The sequence below is a fragment of the Leuresthes tenuis genome, unplaced genomic scaffold (genome assembly GCF_036924035.1).
Source record: "Leuresthes tenuis unplaced genomic scaffold, fLeuTen1.0.hap1 SCAF_13, whole genome shotgun sequence".
In the NCBI taxonomy this organism is placed as follows: Eukaryota; Metazoa; Chordata; class Actinopteri; order Atheriniformes; family Atherinopsidae; genus Leuresthes; species Leuresthes tenuis.
In genome coordinates, this window is record NW_027325367.1 from 17518925 (window position 1) to 17544698 (window position 25774).

Consider the following 25774-nt stretch of genomic DNA (forward strand, 5'->3'; position numbering starts at 1 on the left):
GTTAACCAAAGAAAGAAAATTAAACTGACAAGACTGCAAACTACACTGCACATCCGCTGCGTGGCGCACGTCTAAAGACGACGTCTGTAATGTAATCGTAGTTCTCAACGCTGTATTTGGACGCTGTCTCGCGACAAAATCTTGTCTTACGGCCGGCTGTAGCTGCGGGTCGGTAGTGGTCGGTGAATGCATGGTTTCCATCGATAAAGCCCGACTTGTAGCCACAACGGGATTATACTGGCTGTAGAAAGGTTTTTTTTTAGGCTGTATGCTGTATAGCTCATATTATAAGCAGCGCAACCATGGGCGTGGAAGTCGAGACAATATCTCCCGGTGATGGTAAGTAAATTTATCCGCTTGGGTGTGCTTTGATGTGGGTTAGAAGTAGTGGTGGTGGTGTTCGGGCTCGGTAGTTCCCCAGAATGTCGGACAGAGGTTTGGGAATACAGTAAACGTTACATTTCAAGTCCAGGGTCTAATAAGATTAGAGGGTTTGATAGCAGGTAATTATTCCCGCTATAATTAGAGCTCTTTGTAAAGCTTTTTAAAAAAAATTAAATGCAACTCATCACGGACGCCTGCTCGGCATTTTTCCAGAACTCTCCATTCTTAAACTGTGCCAAAGTAAATGTACGGGGCGCTGTAAAACAAGACTTCACAGTTGATATAACTGAGGTTTTCAAACAGAGAGATGCATTATCACGTATAGCCTCTCGCAACCTATTCGTTACCATGAAGTTGGAGTGCTATACTGCTCCCAATGGCTTGTCTCGTATTGTTAAGACATATTTAGGTGCATCTGATAGTTTCCCACTCTGTCTGTCAACGTGATGATGAGAGTGACAGATCTGACTGGAATATGTCTGCAAGTTTTTTTTTTTTTTGTTTGAGGGGGGGTGACATTCCTGCAAGGAACCCCAGGCTTAATAGGGTCATCATCAGTGAGACATGGCTAACTACAAGATTAGCCTCTCAGACTGACAAGTGTGCAAACATGCAATAACATTTATTCTCCCTCTCTTTCTCCTCTTGACAGGACGAACGTTTCCAAAGAAAGGCCAGACGTGTGTTGTACATTACATAGGTAACTACCTGTCTTTTCTATTCTTTAAAATCCCTACATCCTTCCTGTCTCCTCGCTGAAGGAGGACATTTTTTTGCCCCCCTTGGACAGCATCTGCAGCACAACATGGCTCAGATGTCAAGCCATCCAAACAATGAGCTGTCTGTTGAACGCCAATGCACCTGCGTGCGGCTTAGTGTTTCAGGAAAAACAGTGGCGTGGCCTCCACTGGACGAAAAATACAAGTTTGCTCCAGTTTTGAACGAGAAATCTGCTGCGCCATTGTGTCGGTAATCTTTTTAAGTATTCCAGCTTGTGCTGCAAACACACACACACACACACACAAATGCTGCATTTTTCCTGTTTGTCTCTTGTCAGATCGCCCAGTTTTGGAGGTGGGGCACTAAGACGCTGAGACACTTGAGAAATACATTTGGGCTGTTCTGTGCCCTGAGGTTGTCAGACCAGACAGTAAATAAAGCCCAGTGTGCATGTCATCCGTCAACCGTCTATCACACGGTTATTATGTGGTTATAGACGTTATTACACACACTCTGGCACTGATTCTGTGTAACACCGGTTAGATATGAACATGAGGGTGTTTTTTGTGGTGAATATGCCGTGCTTTCAGGTATTAGTTTGTTCGCCCTGGGTTTTTCCTTGCTGTTATGTTAAATACTGCCTTGACAGGATTTAATCTTGTTTGACGTGTGTGTCATAGTCTGAAAACATATAAGGTAACGAGTGTTGGGGTGTTTAACTCTTTGGGTTACTGTTGGGCTTGATTTCAGCTGAAATGAGCTGCCGCTGTGATAAACTATGCTGTAATTGGAATATCTACATCTCAGGATGTAAGGATGATCTGCTGAGATATTTGTGGTCTAGTATAGGGACAGTTTAAGAGTCCACTGCTCCTTTCCTTGTGGTTCTATCAGATAATTAGACTCACACCCCGTCAGAATCTCACCCACTGTAGGCATCCCACACTTTATCTTGCTTTTCTGTCCTGTGTTCTTTCTCTCTGGTGTCACAATCACATTCAGTGCTGTTTTTTTTGTTTTTTTTTACTTATTACATCCTGGGGTGAAACTAAACTGTCTGCAGCGCTCTCTCGAAATCTAATGCATTTCCCTGTAATTTTTCTCTTATTTTCCAAACACAAATCTCTGCGGCGCTCAACAATATCGGTAAATTAAACTAAAATAGTTTTTCCAACATTGTTCGGTCGTAGTAACGGCTTTAGCTTCCACCTTTAAATGTCAGTCTGAGCTTGTTTTATTCATGTCCTCCCAAACCTTTGTTTGCCTTTTCTTTTTGACCAACAGGATTTACCCATAAGCTGCTGCTATTTTGGTGGCAAAGGCACGCAAAATGCAGCGTTAAGCCAAAGCAAGCCATAACTTGTGGAGCACAAAAGACTAGAAACATGTTTTTGTATCAGCTGGGGAAGTGCATTTGCAGAGGTTTGTCAGGAAATAACGTATTGGTATCAAAAGATTAGATGGAGAATATAGCTGACTTGGATGAAACTGGCAAGCTTTGTAATAATTGTTATTATATTCTAATAAGATTAAGGGACAGAAGCACCGTCAACGGTTCACACATGATGTAATGATAGTTGAAAGACTGTATTTTGATTTATTATATTGTATGTGAGCCTACTTTACACCTTTTTATTGATGAGTCACTTTCCCAGAATTTAGTTAGAAAGCTGACCAAATGAATATTTGAATTTTTCTGTTATCTTTATTCATCCCCAAAGGAAAATGACCACGTCGCAGTATTAATTACCAATGGGAAATGAATGATAACATGAAAAGGAACAAAAAATAAATAAAAATCAGTCGGCAAACTTGGAAAGTTGGAACTATAGATAAGAAAGGTGTAGTCCAAATGTCTTGGAGATTAAAGTTCTCCACGGACGCATTGCTTTGTCTGTAGGCGGGCAAAAACAGAGCCGATGATGTCACACAGGGGAACTCTCTTGGTAGGCAACTTGATACGGAAACTCAAAGATGACTGTTTGCCATCCAGGATGCAGAAACATGTCCAGGAATCGCACCATCTGTGAACAAGCTCTGCGATCCCTCCTTTGTTACCACTCTGTCTGCAGTCTCTGTCTGTCCTTATAATCTGAGAGCCGTGTGGAGGTGTTTAATGGGTTCCTGCGGCCATGTCTCAAGCGTTTTTCTTCCAAAGTAGTTCCAGGGCTGGCTTGGAACCATAGCCAGCTCTTTCTGTATCGACTCCCAAAGCTCGGGCTCCAGCAGCGAAAAACCGTCGCTACAACTCTTTGCTTGGCCCAGAGCAAGAAACCAATTATGTCAGGGGCTGGGGAGACCTTTAAAGTGACGCAGTGTCGTGGCGTTGTTGAGGCTTTGGTCCAAAAGGAGTGTCATTGAAACGCATTACACTGTCCTTATCAGCGCTCCGAGCTCGTCCCTTTTATTATCAGTGAATTAAAATACTCTGTATTGAGTCAACCCCTTTCAAAATTGCAACAATAGGGCCACCATGGCTTTAAAAACAGCTGTTTATCAGCAAGCCCTTTGTTTTGTCACGTGCATTTGCTTTTAGTGGGTAATATAAGTAGGTTTAAGATTGTTTTATTGTGACAGATGCAGGCCATGCTTATGTAGGTGGATGCAGTCCAATAAAAAAGATTATGGGAGCCACAGATTTGACGTTAAATGTGACATGTTCTCAACCACAAACGACAAACGCGTGCTGTCCTTCACGTCCGATCTTTCCAACGTTGTTTTAGAAGCACCGGCAGAAATTACCACCCCGCCATCCAAACCAGCGTGGAAAAAAGGCTCAAAAACTTTGTGTTTTAATGGAAATAAAACCTGCAGAAAATCTCGTAGCGACCGCAACAGGCTGCCATTGGTGCGGCACCTTAATGAATGACAATTTAATGACCAAAGGTCATACCAGTAAACTTCACTGGTATACTGTTATAAAGACAGAGAATACCACAGCGCATGCTGCATGAAAAAGCCAAGGGACTAGACTAGTTAACACTTTTTTAAAAATTTTATAAAGAAATGGTACCAAGTAAAGATTTGTAACCCAAGCTTGTTGATGTCATCCAGCTGGCTTTCACAGCACAACCACAGAGTGTAGCCCTGACGCAACCCTGCCCTGGTGTTAGTTTTCCAGAAAGCAAAGACAAACAGTAAGAGGAGAGATTTCCCGATACATAATTGGATTCTAAGCCACTCTATATTTCCAGCATTTAGCATGAGAAAGCTTTGCGCTTACAGAGACGCTCACTTGCCCTTTTTCTAATGCTCACTTTCATCTCTGGGACTTTAAACACGCAGACGTACGCATGCCAGAGCGCACAGACACACAGATATGTCTGTGTGACCCTTCTCTGACTCTGGTGAGAGTGGTCAGGCGCCCAAATTAGCAGAGCGCGCTCGCTGCCACAAGGAAGATATCAGCCACGGCCTCATAGCAGCACAATAAGTCACGCTCGCTCCTGCTTCTATTAAGTCTGAATGTGCTGAGCTCTGTGTGAAGGGCTTTGACTGAGGGAGGAATATGGAAGCAGGTGTGATAACATTCAGTGTGAAGAAAAGAAAATGAACCCATGAGTCACCATGACACGAACAGCATATCGTTAGTCGCCAGTGCAAGAGGCATGAACTTTGGGAAGTATTTACCATCAATAAACCTGGCTGTCGTTCGTTATCGTGATGCGTTCACTGGTGAGACCCAGTGGCTCGAGATGTGTAACCCAAAAATAGAGCGAGTGAGCTTCAGGCTGTATGTCAAGAGCGGCCAAACTCTCTTTCAGCTTTTTCAAGACGGTTCAGTTGATGCAAGCAATAAAAAAAAAAAGAAAGTCATTGTATGGCTCCTAAATAAAGATTCTTTAAAAAAGAAAAATGTGTTTGGGATTTTGGTGAAACCGGTTCCCTTTGGATTAGTTTGAGTGCTCGAGAATGGACGACATATCTTCATTCACCACCCGGCTGGCAGATTAGAATACGAGGAGAAATATGTTAGTTGTGTTGTAGCACCTTGATAACTATCTAGTAGACTCTGCTGTACCATTGAGTAAACAGGACTCTTCATATCCCACATAAACCCACTCCTATTTTGCAGGTTCAGTCATAGCATTTGAGTGACTTTTAAGCTATAGCTCCAAACTTCTCCTTTTCACGTCAGCTTCCACTCTCAGATGGATCATTACTTTCTCCTTCTTATTGAGACGTGTGTGCCCGCAGCTGTGAAAGGTGGCAACACACTCTCGCGCAGATAACTTTACACACATCCCGTTTCATCCGCACTTGAGCCCAGGGGGGCTGCTCCGCTGGCAGCCGTCCTAGACGAGGGCCAAGGCAGGATACAGTAAACCAAGTAAAAATAACCCCACCCCTGTGTGGTATGGCTTCAAGCCAGCCAACTACCGAGCAAAAATCTTCTCACGAGGAGTGAGTCTGGGAGCTGGCCTCAGGAAGGGACAGGCCTCGCCGTATTTTTGCAGAGACCCCACCCATCCTTAGCTATACAAAGAGTGATAACAGAGCAGTGACATGGGGGGGGGGAGGTGCAGTGTGTGGAAAGAAATCCTCACTAAAAACTGGGCTAACTTGCCAACCAAGCTGCAGTTAACAAATAAGGCCAAATATCAGAAGGCATGTCTTTCTTTAGAAACGTTCCTCTGTGGATTATTGGCCAATGGGAGCAAGGTGGAAATTTTCCGTGTTGTTATTCTCTAACCGGTTGTCTAACTGATTTGCTGATGTGCACCACAGCCCCGTTTCACCCCTCTTTTTGCCTGTGCCGTCACCTCAAACCAACACGGAACGGCTCCTTTTAGTTCAGCAGGAAGGAGTTTACTGCATGGGTGTGCACAGTATCTGCTTTGCTTCTGCAGCCTCTCCAGTGACACCCTGACCAACCATAGGACTCAGCAGTGCAACGCCCAGGATTTGATTCCCTCACTGGCCTCAGTGTTTTCCTTCAAGTTGCAGTTACCGCCGCCAGAAACCGAACCCAGTTTTTCTGCAGTTGCTGCAAGACGTTTTCGTCATTCTGCTACTCAAATGACCTGCAGCAGGTGGTATTCGCCTTGGCGTGTGAACTTGATGGCTCCATGATTGGACAGGGCCCAAGCCTTCTGACATATGGGCCACTGGGATTCTTGGAAAAGACAGACTTACTAAGTTTAGGGGAAGCGAAAGAGGAGAGGCAGTACAGTATCAACATTCACAGGACTAGATGAGTATGACACCATAAGTAAACTTCAGTTAACACCAACTTTAAATGCCAGCTGTACACACTTGTTGAATTACAACAGAGAGAGAGATAAATCAAAAGAATATCGCAGGACAACGACATTTTACCGACATGGGTGTTAAGCTACCTCTCTAAATTCAGTATTGCCATCCATATTTTACTGATGTGCAGCAGTCCTCTCGCTTTACCAATGCAGTCGGGCTGCTTCCATTTTACACTATAGGTTCGTGTGCGTAAGGCATAAGACGAGACTATTACCGCTTTCATAGAAACTAAGGGGATAAGTGGCAGCCTCATGCTGCTAATCAAATGCACTTGATTCATTGATCATCAGTAAGTGTGAGCACCTTCACAAAAGCAAGTTTTTTCGGTTTGTTGGTCTGGAACATTCAGGTGTGGTGACCTAAGAGAAGCAGTTGTTGCTGCCCTCAGAGTCTACAGGCCTCAGCTGGCATACAGGTTCAATTAGAAAAAGACGTGGTTATAGGTAGGGTTGGAGGAGAAAGCCTCTTCTCTCTAAAAAAAAACAAAAAACACGGCAGCACAACTTAGGTTTGCACGGTTGCAACTGAACAAACCACAAGACTTCTGGAACAATGCCAGTCTCGAACCTCATCCCGGCTGAAATGCTGTGATGGGACCTGAGGAGAGCTGTGCTGAAATCGATGCCCACAAAGCCGTAAGAACAAAAGCATCGCTGTAAAGAAGAATGGGCCAGAATTTCTCCACAATAATGAGAGCGACTGATGATGTCACACAGAAAAGCTTCACTTCAAGTTGCTGCCGCTGAAGGTGGTCCTACAACATATTCAGTCATGAGGTGCACTTCACACACTGCTTCAGTAGTTATTGTGAAATAAATAAAGGCTCTAATATGTAATGTGTTGCTGTAGGTTGTGTTTACCTCATTTTAAGACCAGGTAAGGACGAGGTGAACTTTCCTTTTCCACATACCTGTTTGTGTTGGGCCCAGAAATCTGCGTGGACCCTCACACAATGATAACGAATATCCAGATTCATCGGTCTCCACAAACACTGCAGCTCCGCTAAAATTCTACTGTGGACTACTGTTTGCTTGCACTTCCATATTTCTTGTCTTTCCGCACGGTTTGTGCAGAGGAAATCGCCAACTGCTGTAAAGACTTCATTGTTTACGCTTGTTGGCTTTGAAAGGGTCAGAAAGTTCTCATGAGTCATCATCACAGTAGCAATGCATTACCTCAGATGGCAGCTTGGATTCCCTAAAGTTGTTAAAACAACTAATAAAGTGGGCCAGTGTTTTCATGCCTCCTTAGACATGTTTAATGGCCCAGTGTTATTATCACGCCTGAAAGGTTGGTCATTGTTCGGAAGGAGCAGAATCATGCGCTGCTCCGCCTTTGTTACCCCTCTCTCCCTGTGGTCTAGACATGAGCAAGGAATGGCCTAGTTAGCTTTAAAAATAATCCACTAACCAGGCCAGTGCTTCCTGCTTCACATTTCCTTTGTTCATTTTGAGTGATTGAAATGGGGCCAAGGAAAGAAACCCCATCAGAGTGGTACTTTTTGTTTTTTCTTTTCGCCACAGTGGCAACTAACTGAAGGACAGCCCTAAAACAAGTGTGCACTTAAATCTTTGTTTTGTATTTACTTTGGTACCAGAAGTGTTTCTCTGCTCCTTTGGCAGGTATGCTACAGAACGGGAAAAAGTTCGACTCCTCTCGAGACCGGAACAAGCCCTTTAAGTTCAAGATTGGACGGATGGAGGTCATAAAGGGCTGGGAAGAAGGAGTAGCACAGGTAAAAAAAAATCAAATAAATTTTTGTCGTATATATCTCACTAGCTTGATTCTTATTTTATCCGTTGTAACCACAACTGGGCCATCGGTCATTTGTACCTGTGTTGTCTGCAATAAACCTCCTGTTAAACCTGGATGAGTGCTTCAAAAATAGTGTGTTTGGTTATTTTCTGCGGTCAGAAGACTGGTTACGCAGCACTATTTCTGGTAGTAACTATTATTTTAACCAAATCTCATAGTCTCAAGACTCTTGTCTAGTCTCATAGACTCAAAGTCATAAAGTTATGTGCATCGTCCTGCGCAATTACATGCTTATAAAAGCTTGCATTGTCACTCGGGGCTTGCAAGGAGCAGAAAACACTGGCTGCTTCAGAGTTAGCAGGAAAAGTGTAATGTAAAATATACAGATATGTTAAAGTTGCTTCAAACATGAAAAGAAGGGAAAATCATCGCCACATCCAGCCATGTTTTCTTTTTTTATCTGTGCCCTCAGATGAGCCTTGGCCAGAGGGCTAAAATCACCTGCACACCAGATATGGCTTATGGGGCGACAGGCCACCCCGGGGTCATCCCACCAAACGCAACGCTTATTTTCGACGTGGAGCTGCTCAAGCTGGAGTGATGTCCCCCGCAAGAGGCCGAAGGTTAACGGGGGCCGCGTTTCTGCAGGGATACACCTGGTTGCCGTCTCCCACCTATTTTGGTTTCTACAGTCTTCTTCAGTTCAGTATTTAAATGTGTCTTCTGCTGCTTTCTTGCCATCTTGTCATCACAGATTCTGCTAGAAGATATTCACATCACACAAGACTTTCACACAAAACATTGTTTTCTGTTTGCTAGAGACGCTGTTTGTCGAGTTTCATTTCAGTGTTGTGAGTTCTCTCAGAGGAAAACTTTGGCCAGATGAAAATCAATAATACATTGCAATCAAAACATAAACTGCCTTACAATTTGAACAGCAGAGGAAGGGTACAAATGTGGAAGATTCAATATTTCTGCTCTGTACATTAACCGGGCATTATATACCACTGTCTGCATTGCCACTTTGATAAAGGCTTGTCCTGCTGAATGCTCTGAATGATGTTGCTGTTTAGTGTATTTTATAACCGTGATGCACATTTACTGCAAGTGTACCCAGTCTAATTTGATCAATGCTGTACAGCACTCTTAAAGAGCCATTACAACTATGACAGTTTACTGACCAACTCTTGAATAAAAATGGCATGTACTGTGTTGAGAACTCTGCCTCTTGTGTGTAATGTATGTGTGATCGAGAGAGAAGAATGATCTGTTAGATCTTGCGTCTATATCGCCACCTAATGGATGCTTTAATGATAGTACACAGAAGCCCATTGAGGTCTGAATGCTAAAATACTGCTTCTAATCGATATTCTACCATGTATAACAACTTAGTAAACAAAGTCGGCTTACATTGCTATTTGAGTGTACTAATATAGTTTGACATACCCTATTTCAGTTGTTGGCTATACTGCTAACGAAAGCAGGAATTTATTATCTAAATAATACTCAAGAAGCTTGACTGCAATTTTCACTTCCGGTGTATTGGGTCAAAGTTGACGGCACTTGACTCTAGCAAGCCATTGGCTGGTTATCACTGTTATGAAACCTCATTGGACAAGAGAACACACGCCTTTCACCAACTCAAAGCAGCACAACAAACTACAAGGTCAGTAATTTTGTAAGAAAATACTTAATTATAAGCGCCGTGTAGCATACACGACTGCAAAATGTTTCATGTAGCCAATTCTGTCTTCTTCTCCTCCAGCCAAGGCAGACAGTTCCAGCCGCTCGACGTGTCATGTTAGCTAACAAGTGCTTAGCATTTAGCCTGACTTTACATCATTGTTTTTTCACCCTCTCATTGGAAACGTCATTTTTAACAAAATATTAGCTCGTGATAGCTTTTAGAGTTATTTAACTAGTGGCGTCATTTTTGTTAATTTTTTTATTTAATAGTTTTTTAAATGTTTTGTTTTGCTAGGCGACTCGCCACAATGTTATACAATTGCTAAAAGAGTCGCTTTTGAATAGAAGAAACGGCAGTTGATACTTTCACGCGACAGTATGTGTTCATGTGCACTGGTCACAGGGGGATTTGTGTGCCTAACCCCTTAAGAATTTTATTTAAAATGCCAAATAACTGCACAGTATTTTCACAATGCAACGGCATCGTCCATATTTGTGACGCAGCCGGTGACGTTAGCCGAGGTTGTTTTTAGCCATTTCACGTTGCACGGACTGTTAATAGGCACAGGTATGCTGACCTTACTATTACTTAAGTGCACACCTATATAAACGTGACTGCATGTCGACCTTGACCGTTTAAGTCATGTGTCCCTGTGTGTTCAGGCAGGTCAACCAATGAAAGATTGAAAATAGATGTTTTAAGCATTGATACAGGAGGAAGTTTGCAGCATTCAACATGGCCAAGATATTTTAGCAGAACAATGCCCCAGAATGTACTTTCTAACCAAGTTTCTAACTGCTTGGCCAATCAGCAAAGCTGGGGAAATGTGGGGGTGGGGTGAGGAAGGGTGGGGAGGGAGTCTGAATGGAGTTCTGTGGAGAAGTTCTGGAGAACTTGCGGACATCTCTCAAATGTGAGATTTATGGAGAGGGAAGACGGTTGACTGCTTTGAGCTGTACTTAAAAGGCCATTTTTTGCCTTTCCAGAGAAAATTGATAATTAGCAGATGACTTTGCGGATAAAAAGATGGTTTGACTCTCCTGGTTACTGAATACATGTAGGACGAAAAGATAATCGAGTGAGTTGGGAATTATTGAATTGGCAAATATATTGCCCAATAGTTGGCAGATAATTGAGCTTTTAATTATTCTCATAGAAGCACTATTGTTAATTTCGCTCGTCTGTTTTTAAACATACAATTTGAATATATTGTGCAATATGACTGTAAGCTCAAGCCATTGTCCTCAGATGACTGTGTAATACTTGTGTCGTGCCTACACACAAACTGGTATCCTCTAACATGCGGTCTGTACCTGCAGGTTTTCCATGTGTGTCTGAAAGAGCCACCAGTGAGCATGCTGACTGCACAGAAGGCGTGTGCGGCGATGGCTGCCCGCCACTTGGTTAGAGCTTCCGTCTCCTTGTCCCACACACACCGCTCTCTGATCCATACCTCAGTGCCATGTCAGGACCAGACTGAGCTGCATCCCGAGTGGGCCAACCTGGCAAAGAAACAGCTGAAGGGGAAGAACCCAGAAGATCTCATCTGGCGCACACCCGAGGGAATCAACATCAAGCCGGTGTACACTCGGGCAGACTCGGAGGGACGTGCTGATGAGTTGCCAGGAGTGTTTCCCTACACTAGAGGGCCCTATCCCACCATGTACACTTACAGACCTTGGACAATCAGGCAGTATGCTGGCTTTAGCACCGTGGAAGAGAGCAACAAGTTCTATAAAGATAACATTAAAGGTAGATGTTTTATTTATTTTGTTTCCAGTTTGATCTGATTCGATGCATTTACAGGCAAAAAACAGGAAAAAGGTGCAGCGATTTATTGAAACATAAATGGAAATACAGCTATTTAAAACGAACATGGCTTGAAAATCAATATTTGGTATGACCAAATATTGATTTATTGACGTATGTTGTGGAATGAAGGTGGCCACCTATCTTTTTCAACACAGCCTGAACCCTCTCAGACAAGCTTTCTTGATCCCTCAGGGATGTTGTCGTCCGGGCTCTGGGGAGGATTCATCCCTCCATAAGACCTGTTGCCACTGATTTTCAGACAACTTCCTGTGTCCTTTGGCATACCTCAGCCTTTTTTCCCCGTTTCTCTTCCTTAAGAATGGCTTCTGAACAGCCACCCTGTCATGGAGTCCATTACCATGAGGCTTTAGTGAACAGCATATGGATTAACTGAAGGGCCTGATGCATCTGTCAGGTCCTGTGTCAGATCTTTGCTGGATTTTTACCCTACGTCTTCGGCATATCAGTCTCAGACACTGTTTATCTGCTGGGATTAGTATCTTTTTGTCTTTCTTGAGACAGACACTGCACAGCTTGCAGATAAAGGCCAAGTTTTCAGCAGTTAGAATTACTGCTGACATCTTTAATGTAAGGGCATTCACAGCCACATTTATGTAAGGTTTGAAAATGACTGCTTTGTGGATGTTGAAGCCTCTTTTTTGGAGGCTCAAATGTAACTGGACGGTTGATAGCTGTGCGGCGCGGGCACACACAACCTCTAATCGCAGTGGGTCAGTAGAGGCGACCGGTGATGTGACAGGACACAGCGGCATCCGACTGAATCGAAGTGTTGGGTCAGAGAATGCGCTGTCTCCTCTGATTCATTCAGATGCAACAAAGCTAACCGGACATTGCTTCAGAGGGATGATGACTGAAAGCATATTGTGAATGCCGCCGCAGGAGGAGAAAACACGTTTTTTATAGGCTATTAATAAAGAGATTCACGGACAATTGAGAAACTTCTCCAAATGTCAGACTTGCCTTGCTGTGTCGTTAAAGACCTTTGAGCTTCTTTTCCACATCATTTATTGGCATCCTGTCGCTAGGCTGCATCCCAATCCCGCAGTGTTTTTTTTTTTTAGCTGCCCGCTCCAGCCCGTAACAAAGTTCATACCGTCCGCTCCTGTGAGATTTGAGTTGGTCCCGCCGGGTCCCAAATGCTGCCCTCTAATACACAGAATGGTCTGAACCAGGGATGTCAAACTCTGGTCCTCAAGGGCCGTTGTCCTGCAGGTTTTAGATGTTTCCCTGCTCCAACACACCTGATTGAGATCAATGCCTCATTAGTGGGTTTGTGCAGGATGTAACAATCTTTTGAAGAGATTAATTTCATCTGAATCAGGTGCGTTGAAGCAGGGAAACATCTAAAACCTGCAGGACAGCGGCCTTCGAGGACCGGAGTTTGACATCCCTGGTCTGAACGGTCACACAGGGAGCATAAATGTAAAAAAAAAACAAAAAACAAAACATCCACGTAGGCTATTACGCACAGTTTCTCTTTATGATTTTTTTCGCTTTTGAGCTCCACTTTCTGGTTTCTTTCCCGACATTTTTATTTTTCCTTTACTCACAGTTTCCACTTCGGCAGAGTTTAAAGACCACAACTTCTTCACTGGACTGGCACATCACAAGTTGACAGCCATAATCATTAACCAATCACAGCGGCTTAAATTTATTCGATACATTAATCTTCCCTCCCTCCCCTCCCGCTCACAACTGCACACAGACAGCAGTCAGAGTGCCTGATTTTTTTTTTACGCTTTTTTTTTTTTTTTTCCTCGAGCCTTGCGTCGGGCCCCCTACGTCGCCGGGCCCCGGGGCTTGAGTCCCGATAAGCCCGTGCATTAATACAGGCTTGCTTGTGAGGGGACAAAACATCCGGCAGAAAGCACCGGCAAAGCATCACAAAGGAGCAAACTCGTTTTTTAGTAAGGTTTTTGGGCTTCATGGACTTCTCAGTGATCTTTTTGTATTCAACCTTTTATTTCTGGTTGTTTTTTTTTAATTGGAAGAAATACACATTGGATGACTATGATTCCCAAATGCCTCCAATATTTTGGTTGTCTTTAGCCTCAAATTAAAGCTGATCATACACTTTAAACCGGCTCTTACTTTACCCTCACCTCCAAAAAAGTTGGGACGCCGTGTAGACTGTGAATTAAAAGCGGGACACAAAATGCTTGCACATTCTTATAAACCGTGATTTTACTCCCGATAGGATCTATCAAATGTTGAATGGGTGAGATTATACAGTTTAATCCCAAACAATTTGAGCTCATCGTGAAGTTGGCGGTTTTATTAAAAGTATCAACTTATAAAAAGTTTTTATAGCATTATGCGGTGCAATTTTTTTGCACTTGAAAGGTTTGCGTGACATGTTCTAACTTTGAACAATGTCACCAAAGCTCGCGGGTTTTAAACAGAAATATCGATGATTTGAATCTGCTGTCATTTAATTATGAAAACAAAGATGCTCTTTGTTTATTGCTCAATAATCAGATTGAAGTGCATTTCTCGGCGTGGGCAAGAAATCAGATATCTTGAACAAGACTGGCTTTCTTATAGTGAGATGTGGATGTGATTTACCGACCCGACTGATGTGTTATGTCGATGGTGGTTGTGCTCAGAAGGTTAAACCGGGAGACGATTCTTTGTTAAATCATCTGCAGTGCCTCATGAGATTTTCATTGAAGTTTCTCAACGAGCTCCCACCCACGACTGCCCTGTCCATGTCCTCTTCCTGTCTCTAACCCGTTACCTCTTTTGACTCCTTTCACAGCTGGCCAGCAGGGCCTCTCTGTGGCCTTTGACCTCCCGACGCACCGCGGTTATGACTCGGACAACCCCAGAGTCCACGGGGACGTCGGCATGGCCGGCGTGGCGATAGACACGGTAGAAGACATGAAGATGCTCTTTGACGGGATCCCCCTGGAGAAAATGTCAGTGTCAATGACCATGAACGGGGCAGTTGTTCCCGTGTTGGCGATGTTTATTGTGACGGGGGAGGAGCAGAACGTGCCGAAAGAAAAACTAACCGGGACAATTCAGAATGACATTTTAAAGGAGTTTATGGTTCGCAACACCTACATTTTCCCCCCAGAACCTTCCATGCATGCCATCGCAGACATCTTTGCATATACCTCCAAGGTATGTAACTCAAGGGAAGAATTCTCACTCACTGTCATGCAAGGTTGCTGTTATTATTGTTCGAATTAAGTTAATGGTCTTCTTCGGTTATGTTCGCAGCACATGCCCAAGTTCAACTCCATATCCATCAGTGGCTACCACCTTCAGGAGGCCGGCGCCGACGCCATCTTGGAGGTGGCCTACACCATTGCTAACGGCCTGGAGTACTGCCGCACTGGTCTGAAAGCAGGCTTAACCATCGACGACTTTGCCCCAAGGTGCAAAACCGTTTAAAGATGCACGTTTTGATGTACAGTTTAGTAGCTCACACCACTATGGACCAAAGATGTAATTGTAGTTGGAATATATCTCGGGACATTTTATAATATTACCTCCTCTTTTACCTCTACACTTATCCCACACGACTCAAACTTTTGAAAGTGTTTCTAATCTTTTATTTAAACCTCGAGCATCAAGGACATTTTTCTGGTGTTTCCTTTGAGATCGGGGTGTGTGGTGTCATCATTCCGCTGCCTCGGAGTCTGCCGAGGGAGAAAAACACGCATTGAATTTAGTCATTCAAGTGCAAAGGAAATTGCCTCCGAGTACAGTAGATTTCAAATGACTGTCACTTTTAGAAGTGCTGATATCAGAGCGTATTCCTTTGCAATAAGAAAGACTCACATATTTGATTCCAAAAGAGCTTTAGACTGTAGGCACTGTATCATAGAGGATCATATGTTTTCTATACAGTATGAACCTTCACAGAGAATCACATATCTGTATCTTTTATGACATATTTGCAGTTTAACCGTTGGCAGCTGGTGGAGCCACTTTAGTTTTACCGACATGTTTGTGTTATTTCTACCACGTAGGGATTTAATGAAGGAAGGAAGTCAAAGGTCGTCAGCTCTCCGTTAAAACTTTCCCACCACACTCTTATGACACGTGGTGGTTCTGTCTCTCCACGCGCTCGCCATGGTTTTCGCTGCCTTTTCATTCACTCACGTAACAGCAGACGTCGAGGTACACGCAATCCTCGGGAAAATCCTCAGGGCCCAGTCCAGAGCCTGACCTTTCTCTTCTTATAATGACTTCAGAGACAGGTTTTATAGATGGATTCTTTGAATCACTACAGAGTGAATCAGTTGTGTGTAATGAAACATTTTCCTCAGATGTCCATTACCTCTCTTTACGGCTGATGGATTAGATTTTATTTGACTTTTTTCTTGACTCGCGACCCAGATTTGACCTCTTGGCTCTTAATGGTGGCGCTCTTAATCCATATTGGCTTTCAAAATGATGTCTTTTCACTTTTTTCCAGGTTTCTCTTGTTACAAAAGGAAAAAAAAAAAGATGCTTCTCATTTTACATAAGCTCTCCTTACTGTTACGCTGTATTCTGGGTTTTATTTGAAAGATGCTTAAAAGCCTTTCCATGTTGAAAGGGAGAAATACTTAATGATTCATTTCATCTTGGCTGAACATCTGTGGCATAATTGCAGCATTTGTTATGTATAAGCGCCGTTGTTTGACACCCATATTCCCTTACGACTGACCTGATACGGCACTTTTGAGACTTGCTTTGTTACTTTGCATCACGTGCATGCACTCTTGACAATATATATTCGAATTTATCTTTCCAATATATGTGAAAAAGGCTCAGTTGATACAGAGGACTGGCTCAGCAGGTTTGGGCAGTGAAGCGAGTCTGGAAATTGAATGAGCCTCGTTGATCTCATGTACTTTTAAAGTTCTAGATGTCACAGATGAGTGTGTTTGACCATCTGGCTCTTAGCTCTCTGATGTTAATGTAATCCATAGTAAAGCAGAAGTTTTTTTCAACAGGTTTTCTGCTTTCGCTGTGCTTTCTGTTTGTATTGTGCCAGGTTGTCATTCTTCTGGGGTATAGGGATGAATTTCTACATGGAAATAGCCAAGCTGAGGGCAGCCAGGAGGTTATGGGCCACTCTCATTAAGGAAAACTTCCAGCCCAAGAATGCAAAGTCTCTCCTCCTGCGCACACACTGCCAGACGTCAGGCTGGTCGCTCACAGAACAAGTAAACGCAGATCATTATTTAACTGAGTTTGTGCTGCGTGTGACGCAGAGTTCTTTAAGTCTTGAGTCTTAAAAAAAGAGTTTGGATTGAGAAAGTGGCGCCTGTTTGCTGTAGGATCCGTACAACAACGTGGTCCGCACGGTGATCGAAGCCATGGCCGCTGTCTTTGGGGGGACCCAGTCTCTGCACACCAACTCTTTCGATGAAGCTATGGGCTTGCCGACCGTGAAGAGCGCTCGCATCGCCAGGAACACCCAGATCATCGTCCAGGAGGAGTCGGGCATCCCCAAAGTCGCGGATCCCTGGGGAGGCTCGCACATGATGGAAGCCCTCACTGACGATGTCTACAACACTGCTCTACAGGTTCGTCATGGCGACAAACGGGAGGAAGCGCGGCTGTTCATTCAGAACAGTCAAAGCAAAAAAAAAAAAAAAAAAAACGTAGTTCAGTCTGTGGAATAAGATAAGATTGTTTCCTAGGTGACTGTATTTGGTTATATTGAGGTCAATTTGATTATCCATAAAGTAAAATGACTGCAGTAATCCATGATCATCGTTCTGGTTTCGCCTTTCATAGTTCATCAAAGAAATAGAAGAGATGGGAGGCATGGCCAGAGCTGTGGCAGAGGGCATTCCAAAACTCCGCATTGAGGAATGTGCTGCACGGAGGCAGGCCCGCATCGACTCAGGTACTGCGGAAAAACATCCTCTCAAAGCTCTCATTCTTTGCTCTTTGCGGTGTTGCATGCTACGACGTCTGGAAGTACCTGACCACCATTCACCGGCATTCATTTTTTAACAGACGCTAACCGCTTGCAGCTATCTGAGTTTAGGTTTCATTAAAGCTCCACTGTGCAGTGAGCCGTGATATAAAGTGGCACGTAAAAGTTTGGTTACCACAAATAGCTAACTGTGCATAAGATGTCCCGACTTGGGGGGGGGGAAAGGCACCTAACAATGCATTTCTTTAATTTTTTAAAGCAAGATTAGTTTTATTTTTTTATTTCCATTCTCTACAGTTGAAAGAAAAAAAAAAACATTGAAGCAAAAACAGAGCCGACCTGCATGCTTGTTGATAAGTAAAACCCTGTTTTAAAGCCCAAACCACGATCGTTTCTCCCCACATGAACGGTTCACACGACTGAAAATGCATCGGGCTCCTTTAGACGTTCATTTGCAAACTTGTGACATAGTCATAGTCCTTATAAGCAAAGTGTTGTGGGGAGATGGCTCCTTTTGTTTATTTATTTTTTCTACACACACAAAAATGTGAGTGCAAAAAAATGACTTTAGCCTGGCCTAAAATGGACAAAAGAGCGTTTCATCTCTGACTTTATGCCCCTTGGAAATCAGCTGATTTTCTGACTCACTATGAAACTGGGAGCCAGGGGGGCCCAAACATTTGCATAGCCCTGGAACTCCCTCCTGGATGCGCTCTGTGACTTTTCAGAGCGTTCACATTCCCATAAATAAAATACAGCAGACGACAGGCAAAAGCCCAGGAAGTACGATGTCTCTTTGATATTTCTTTAATCCCTCCCTCAGAGGGACATCGTCTCAGAATTTGCAAAGTTTGTTCCAACTCTCTTTCTCAAAAGTAGTGCTATTGACAGGCTGCGTAAGACGGCCCCGAGCTTGTGTTCAAGAAAGGGAAGTTTGCCAGTTTGAAAGAATGTGTAGATAAAGAGAATACGTGCTGGATGTGGGATGCTTTAGTTAGAGCAGGGACTGTTGTACTACTGTATGATATCTGTTGCTATGGCATTAAAGATGCTGGGTTTTGGCTGTCAAACTGCTTGGATAGTTGCTCTTAGTTGTAATCAGTTTAATGTGCACTTACGTAGTAGATGAGCCGGAGAGAACGGCTTTTTCAGAGGCAGTTATCAAATGAGGCTAATAATTTTTAAAAAAAAACTTTCATTCAGTATCCCATGATGGTTATTCTCCTTCTGACACATCTGCACTCCTCATCCTCCGAACAAAACAACTAAATACACTAACAACGCGGGACAGACAGACGCTGCTGCCAGGTCGCAGCTCGGAGACGTCCGCTGCTGCAGTCTCTGCCCACAGCAGGACTCGGTCCAGTGTGTTGGCAAATTTTAGTGAAATGTACCTGATCACATCGCACTGAATGGATAGTTTGTGCTTTGCTGTTTGTGTTAGGCTTGATGTGACAGCTCGAGGGGAAGGTATGTCTGGTTATTATGAGGGAGATTAACTGGGGCTTCTTTTGCTCTCTTTGGAATATGTGCTTACTTATACCTCAAAAGGTCAGAATAATTGCTGTGAAGAAGAGCAGAGCCTTTACAGACTGTGTTGCTTCTCTCCGAAAATCCCCCTGATGGCAGCTCTCATTGATATTCATTGGATTTTTTTATTTTTTTATTTTCATCCGTTGTGGGCCTTGAATTCTAATCGCTCGCATCGGGCTTCGGATACGTTCAGGTTTTCTTGCTGTCGGATCGAAAATATCAAACTGTAATTTTCAATAATCTTAGGAGAATCCGTAGAATTCCTACATTCTTGTCTCTTTTCTCACAATTTCTTTTGAACAGTATGGACCGTTTTAGGGTCACGGCCCCCGCGGTGATCAGATCAGGCACTCGCAGCACACCACAGCAGGGTTCAGGAAACAAAAGAGATCAAACGCTGTAGCTACTGCTGGCTTTTGTAGCATTTTGCATGCAGCCATCTGTTTAAATCATGTAAACGTTTTGCCCTTATTTGTCTGTGACACTGTGAAACTGTCAGGAGGGTGTTGTGGTTAAAGTACAGCTAGAAACGTGCATTTTTTAAAAACTTTTCGAGCAGTGACTGTGTTTTTGGGCTCTGCCTCGTCTCCCACCGTCTGCCTTCACGATCGTGTGTGTTTAGTCAGACCCAACGGTTGTACCTGCAGATGAGCTACTCTAACTCCAACAAATTCCCCCCACGGAACAACCCTTTCTGTTTGTGTCCTCAGGATCAGAAGTCATCGTCGGGGTGAATAAGTACCGTCTGGAAAAAGAGGAGACTGTGGACGTGCTGGCCATAGATAACACCATCGTGCGTCAGAAACAGATTGACAAACTGAAGAAGGTTAGTGCTGCAGTTTGCACCAAGATGCTGGATTATTAAGGCTTTTTATTTCGTGTTTTTCCAGGCATTTCACAAAGAATACCTTGCAGGTTAACAACACCAGCGAATAACACCTCTTTTTATTTCAAATATGTGCATATATTCCCTATAATAACATCTAGTGCTGTTTTAGTGTCAGAGTTCTTTGCACACATTTAAGCAGCGAGGTAGCATGAAGTTCAACAGTAAGACATATGGACCCACGCAGGAGGACCCACGTTTGACGTTAAGGCGATTGAAAGTACACGACAGATCACAGCGTCATTGTGATGAGCCTGATGGACCTCGAGGACTCCAAGCTAAGATGGGAAGAGCTAAGATGAGGAGAAGCATCGTTCAGAGAAATGATTTTTGAGATGGTGGACGACTCAGCCGGTCTGCTCATAAGTTAGCGACATTAGCTGGTATTTGTTCACGTTGTTTTCACATTTTTCTAAAGTTTATCATCGCATATTAGAGGAGAACAAAAGAGGAACCCAATGCCCAAATTTCCACTTACAAGAGAAGATATTAAATTAGTTTGAAATAAAACTAAGAAAAGCTGGGCTGTACCTTCAGTCCTTTACGATCAGCCCATAAGAAAACTCAATTCTCCTCTGGATTAGTGCTCTTTCAGGAGGGCTGTTGCGCCGTCAGCTAATCATTCGAGTTGTTTTCAGGACTGCACTCTGGGGCTGAATTTAAGAAATGTTGATAGGATTGTAAAGTTTTAAGCATTTTCACATGCGAGTGCCATTCCACACGAAACCAGCCAGAAAAAACTGGGTTTACTGTTGACAGAAACCTCATAGATTGTGTGGAGAGATTTTAGTTGATACAGCTGAGGTGGTCTTCCTGGTTTTAGGGAAGATTCAGCGTTGCAGTGCTAAGACACACGTCAGCACACTTAAATTTCCTTATCTACCCTAAACCTTAAACCTCAGTTGAAATGCAGCAAACTCGGGGATGAAGTCATCTTTTAGCTTTTAGATGAACCAGCTGCCACACAAATGTACGCTGCATGTATTGTGTGAACGACAGCAACTCTTGAAGCCCTCTTCGTGTTCTAGGTGAAGGAGAGTCGTGACCCGGAGGGTGCAAAGAAGTGCCTGGCAGCCATCGAGGAGTGTGCCCGAACCGGGGAGGGCAACCTTCTGGAGCTGTCTGTGGAGGCAGCACGAGCCAGGTCTGACCTCCTCACACAAAGCTCTACACACACGACTTCTTTTTTTTTTCTTTTTCTCCCAAGAGGGGCAGGTTTTAACAGTGGTGCACAAGAAGCTGTTACATGACAAATTATAACCCAGACGAACTAAGTCACGAGGGAAAAGGAGTAGGAACATTATGTGAAATCTTTGCCAGACACTGCTCGATGCTACTCTGTTGGGATTTTTACCCCATTGAGTAACTTCAGAGTTAGATGTTAAACGTTACCCCCGAAATTTTCTGTCCAGCTTCTTAAATGAACTTGCTTACTTTTTTTTTTTCTTTTATAGCTGTTAGATACCAAAGTTGGACTTTCTTGTTCGCTCAGCGTCATTTAACAGCAATTCTTTCAGAATCGCTACTGCTTTGACAAGCAAGTCACATGTGATAACTTTGTTTTGTGCTGTCAGCATTATCAAATCAATTTCCCAGACATGGATAAAATGAATTAGACTGTGAAAAAGTCATGGAACCATTGAAAAATCTCACACAATCCTGCCATCGGTTTCTCCTTGAGTCATAACAGCACACTGTACAGTCTGTATACTCTCATAGCACCATGACAGTAACTAACATCTGAGCACAGAAACGAGCCATTTCTCTCAGTTGTATTACTGTATCAGGGATATTGTGGGAGACCAGACCAGAGTAACTCGCTGCCATCAATCACTCGGATAAGAGTATGGAAACCTGTTTGGAAAACGTCTGAGCTGAGAATGGCAGAGCCGCAGTTCTTGTAACACAGTGACGAACGTGCTCCTCTGTGTAGATGCACCGTTGGCGAAATCACCGATGCCATGAAGAGCGTGTTTGGGGAGCACAAGGCCAGCACCAGGATGGTGAGCGGCGCTTACCGGAGCGAGTTTGGAGAGAACGAAGAGATCGTGCTGGCCCACAACAGGTAACATGGTTCACTTCACGGTCTTCATAAATCACAGGGTGAGTCTCATTTGTTTTCGTATGGTCCCCCCCCCCCAGGGTGGCAGATTTTAAGAGGCACGAAGGCAGGAACCCTCGACTGCTGGTGGCAAAGATGGGCCAGGATGGTCACGACAGGGGGGCCAAAGTCATCGCCACCGGGTTTGCCGACCTGGGATTTGACGTCGACATCGGACCGCTGTTTCAGGCGAGCGTCTTAAGCTTATGTCACATATGAGAGTCAACGAGTATCAGCATTATGCGCCGAGAGTTGCATAAAGACGTCGTGAGGCTTCTCAAATGGGCATCTCAGTAGGAAGTCGTCCGTGTGAGATTCATTCTCACCGCTGGGAAGGGTGCATAGTATTTTTTAATAGTTTTAATAGTTGAGGAAATGGTTCTGTTGTGTTGCCAATGTTTTCAAGCCAGTGGAAAGTGGCTGCAGGCCCTTAGCTGCCGTCTATCTCGGCCAGGATGCTCCTGGGAAAGAGATTTTATTTCCTGGTTGAATAAAGGTAACGTAAAGAAAGCAAGGCACTAACTGTTATTAACTGGCCCTAAATGCTCTGGAGGATTCTCCTGCTGGGGTCACACCTGAGACCATTTTCTCCTATTTGGCAAGAGCGAACGTTTCAGACATTTTCAGCCCTTTCTCATGAAAAGCAACTCGATCTGTCAAAGCGGGATTAGTCCCTATAAACTGCTCAGTGAAAGGACCAACCATTTGGAGTTCGCTAGTTAAGAGAAGGCCTGCAGAGCAGATAGAGCCCACATACCTCTGTGTGACCGAATGGATATGATTCTGGATTGATGTTGACATTAAAAGTGCTGTTATTGCGAAGTTAGTCCGTGCCCTACCTCTGGAATCTTCTTTTCTTTATTTTCTGTTTGTGGCTTTTAGAGTAATTGTGTTAGCATACCAAATCAAATTAAATTAAGATACATTAAATTAAACAATTTAGTTTGTGCAAAAAAATATTGCATAAAGCTTATAATTAGGTGACTCATTTATATTGTGAGCATAACTCGGAGTAGATGCAGCATTTAAGTGTGTCCAGATGGGTAAACACTGGACCGGTGCTTTGTTGAAGGAAGGTTCACGGGGAGGTCGTTCAGGTAGAATCGCCTTTAGACACAGGGATCGGGTGGTTTTAAGGCGGAAACCCGTTTTTTTTTTTTTTTTTTTACTTATGATTGGAAAAACAAATCCAGGATATGCTCATTTAGGTAAAAGCCCATCTAATTTCAGCCTCGGATGAGATTTTCTTCATATTTGCCCAAATGCTTTAGATAATGACGACCACTGAAAGCTGGAATAAACACTGCTTCTTAGTGGTGAAATTTGGGGAAAAATAAGATTGGAAATCCGTGTTTTATGACATTGATTTGATTTGGCAAAATGCTATAACTGTTCGAAGGCAGCCATCGTTCTTTGTTGATGTAACGCACAACGGCGTCGGCCCCAGAGCTCCTTCTGGATCCTACCCGGCCAACGCGGCGAAAGCAGCACGCTCAGACTTCACACCCTGCAGCTTCAGATCATTTTTTTCCATACAAAGGGAAGTGGACACAGGCCGTATGGGCCGCATGCCATTACTTTTTCCAGTAACGTGTGGTTGCAGTCGGCTGTTGTTTGCTTGGCTCATTGCAGAAATTTGAAATTGAAACAAGCTCCAGATGGAAGCTCGTATTCCAGTGTGCACACCAAAGGGATGAGCCCTGCGGCCACACTTGGTTAGCATAAGCTCTCAGCCACTGATCACATGGCCTGGTGTGAAGCTGGCGCTGTGGAAATAAAGAAAAAGCTTGAAATGAAACACGCTTTGCACTCACAGCACGGCTCCTCAGGTACGGAGGACTGGAACTGCCACGATCTGAAAGAAATACACAAATATATGAATTGGCTTTAGTTAATTTGATAATCTGTACCGGTACTGTTTAGTATTTGTCCCCTAACATGTTGGGTGTTTGGTCTAACAGACGCCCCTGGAGGTGGCCCAGCAGGCAGTCGACGCAGACGTTCACTGCGTCGGGGTCAGCACGCTCGCTGCGGGCCACAGGACCCTGGTCCCAGAGCTCATCAAGGAACTACGGAAGCTCAACCGGCCGGATATCCTGGTCATCTGTGGAGGCGTCATCCCGCCACAGGTAACCTCTGAGAGTCCGCGCACTGGTGTGTCACGTTCACACGGATGGTAGAGACGAGCTAATCCAGCCTTCTGCAGTATTTTTCTCTTATGATTTAGATCATTAGAACAAGAACTTCTGAATTTCACTGTAAACTTGATAAAACACTCTCCTTCATTTCCTTCTGAGTATAATTTTAGTAACCAACCGTGGGTTGTTAACAGCATAATCTCATCTTCTCTTTTCGCCGTATAGTGAATGTTAAATTACTCATTAGCTGTTGTCCACATTAACCAGGGGTTTTGAGTCTTTTTAAGGTTGACAATGTGTTGGGGCCCCGTGGGCCTAATCTGTATCCCACCTCCCTGTGTGTGTGTGTGTGTGTAGGACTATGAGTTCTTGTATAAGAGCGGTGTGTGCGCCATCTTCGGTCCAGGAACCAGGATCCCACAAGCTTCAGTTGAGGTGATCGACAACATTGAGAAGAGCCTGGAGAACATACGACAAGCCATGTGAAAAACAAACGCCTTCAGAAGAAGAAGAAGGGGGAAAAAAAAGATTGTGAGAAGATGTTATTCGCGTCACTTACAGGAACCAACGTGTCAGCTGGAATCAGAATCAGTTTGACCAGCTGCGTGAAGATGTAAAGAACAGAAATGCCAGTCGTCACTGTCAGAGCATCAGAGTTGCATTAATTACATCGTTTCTGTTTCAACACTATCACTCAATCTAAAGATCTAACGACACACTTAACCTCATCGACAGGAAAATAATCTTCCAACACACCGTGTGTGTGAATTAAAATCATTGCAAGGTTGGTATTTTTACTAATATCATGTAAACGTTTCAGAAACATGAGATTAATATTTGAGAGATTATATTTGTGATAGAAATACCAACGACGATGCTCTGCATTGGTTAAGATCAGGACCATCACCTTACAGAAGTTTGGCTTCAGGTCCACGTTGTTTTTCTTTGTTATCTAAGGTAAACCTACGCTGAATGTCATTTCTGAGTGTCCGTGTGCCGTTTTCTAGAAGAGTGTGATTTAATGTCAGTGTAGTGGAGATGGGGAAGATCTCAGATCTATGAAGGTAGACTAAAGAAGAAGAAAAAAAAATAAAGGAGCGCTGTTATTGCTGCTTCTTATTTGCATGGATCATATCTTTCTGAACGAGGCCTTCTGCTTTATTGTCCTGCTTCCCTGCATCTGTTTGATATGAAAGATCTGTGTTTAAGAGCAAAGCAGTTGAACACTGATTGCAAATTTTTGAACAGTTTGGAAGTAGTATTTTTGTACTTGACATTGCGAATCACGTTCAGCACTCTTTGGTTTAAATAAAGTGTGGAAACTTTACAAATGTGAGTCGTGTACAAATGATGTGAACTGCAACACTTTCAAAGATGACATTTTCTGGAATTTGACATTTAATGTTTCAAAAATGGATATTTTTAAAACGCATTTCAAGTGATGAGAAATGGATCACAATTATAAGAATATATTAAATTGATAATATCTTAAACCTAGCTGGATTTCACCATGGAGCTCAAATTTCTGCAGAGGCCAAACATCAAATGTGTTGCCAAATTCACCCAACCTTCATTTTAAGGATTGTTAGCGGTG

At 43.5% G+C, this 25774-nt stretch overlaps 2 protein-coding genes across 2 annotated transcripts; both read left to right on the top strand.

The window, feature by feature from the left end:
• Positions 1 to 94: 94 nt before the first annotated feature.
• On the top strand, positions 95 to 9334 carry fkbp1b (FKBP prolyl isomerase 1B). Its single transcript, XM_072362439.1, has 4 exons — positions 95 to 339; positions 1037 to 1084; positions 7983 to 8095; positions 8588 to 9334. Exons 1-4 carry the CDS (start codon positions 303 to 305, stop codon positions 8714 to 8716), a joined length of 327 nt encoding a protein of 108 aa, XP_072218540.1. The 5' UTR covers positions 95 to 302; the 3' UTR covers positions 8717 to 9334.
• A 372-nt stretch (positions 9335 to 9706) lies between these two features.
• Positions 9707 to 25511, top strand: mmut (methylmalonyl CoA mutase). Its single transcript, XM_072362356.1, has 13 exons — positions 9707 to 9781; positions 11122 to 11554; positions 14394 to 14761; positions 14861 to 15018; positions 16629 to 16800; positions 16915 to 17163; positions 17378 to 17489; positions 19766 to 19881; positions 20970 to 21085; positions 21875 to 22006; positions 22084 to 22231; positions 24004 to 24171; positions 24538 to 25511. The coding sequence occupies exons 2-13, from the start codon at positions 11158 to 11160 to the stop codon at positions 24664 to 24666; spliced, it is 2265 nt and encodes a 754-aa protein (XP_072218457.1). The 5' UTR covers positions 9707 to 9781; positions 11122 to 11157; the 3' UTR covers positions 24667 to 25511.
• The last annotated feature ends 263 nt before the right edge of the window (positions 25512 to 25774 follow it).

Coding starts and splice junctions, on each gene's coding strand:
- mmut (XM_072362356.1), top strand. CDS start 11,158: ATGCTGACTGCACAGAAGGCGTGTGCGGCGATGGCTGCCCGCCACTTG. Junction 15,019..16,628: donor ATCGACGACTTTGCCCCAAG/GTGCAAAACCGT, acceptor GTATTGTGCCAG/GTTGTCATTCTTCTGGGGTA. Junction 17,490..19,765: donor GCAGGCCCGCATCGACTCAG/GTACTGCGGAAA, acceptor TTGTGTCCTCAG/GATCAGAAGTCATCGTCGGG.
- fkbp1b (XM_072362439.1), top strand. CDS start 303: ATGGGCGTGGAAGTCGAGACAATATCTCCCGGTGATG. Junction 340..1,036: donor GACAATATCTCCCGGTGATG/GTAAGTAAATTT, acceptor TCCTCTTGACAG/GACGAACGTTTCCAAAGAAA. Junction 8,096..8,587: donor GGGAAGAAGGAGTAGCACAG/GTAAAAAAAAAT, acceptor CTGTGCCCTCAG/ATGAGCCTTGGCCAGAGGGC.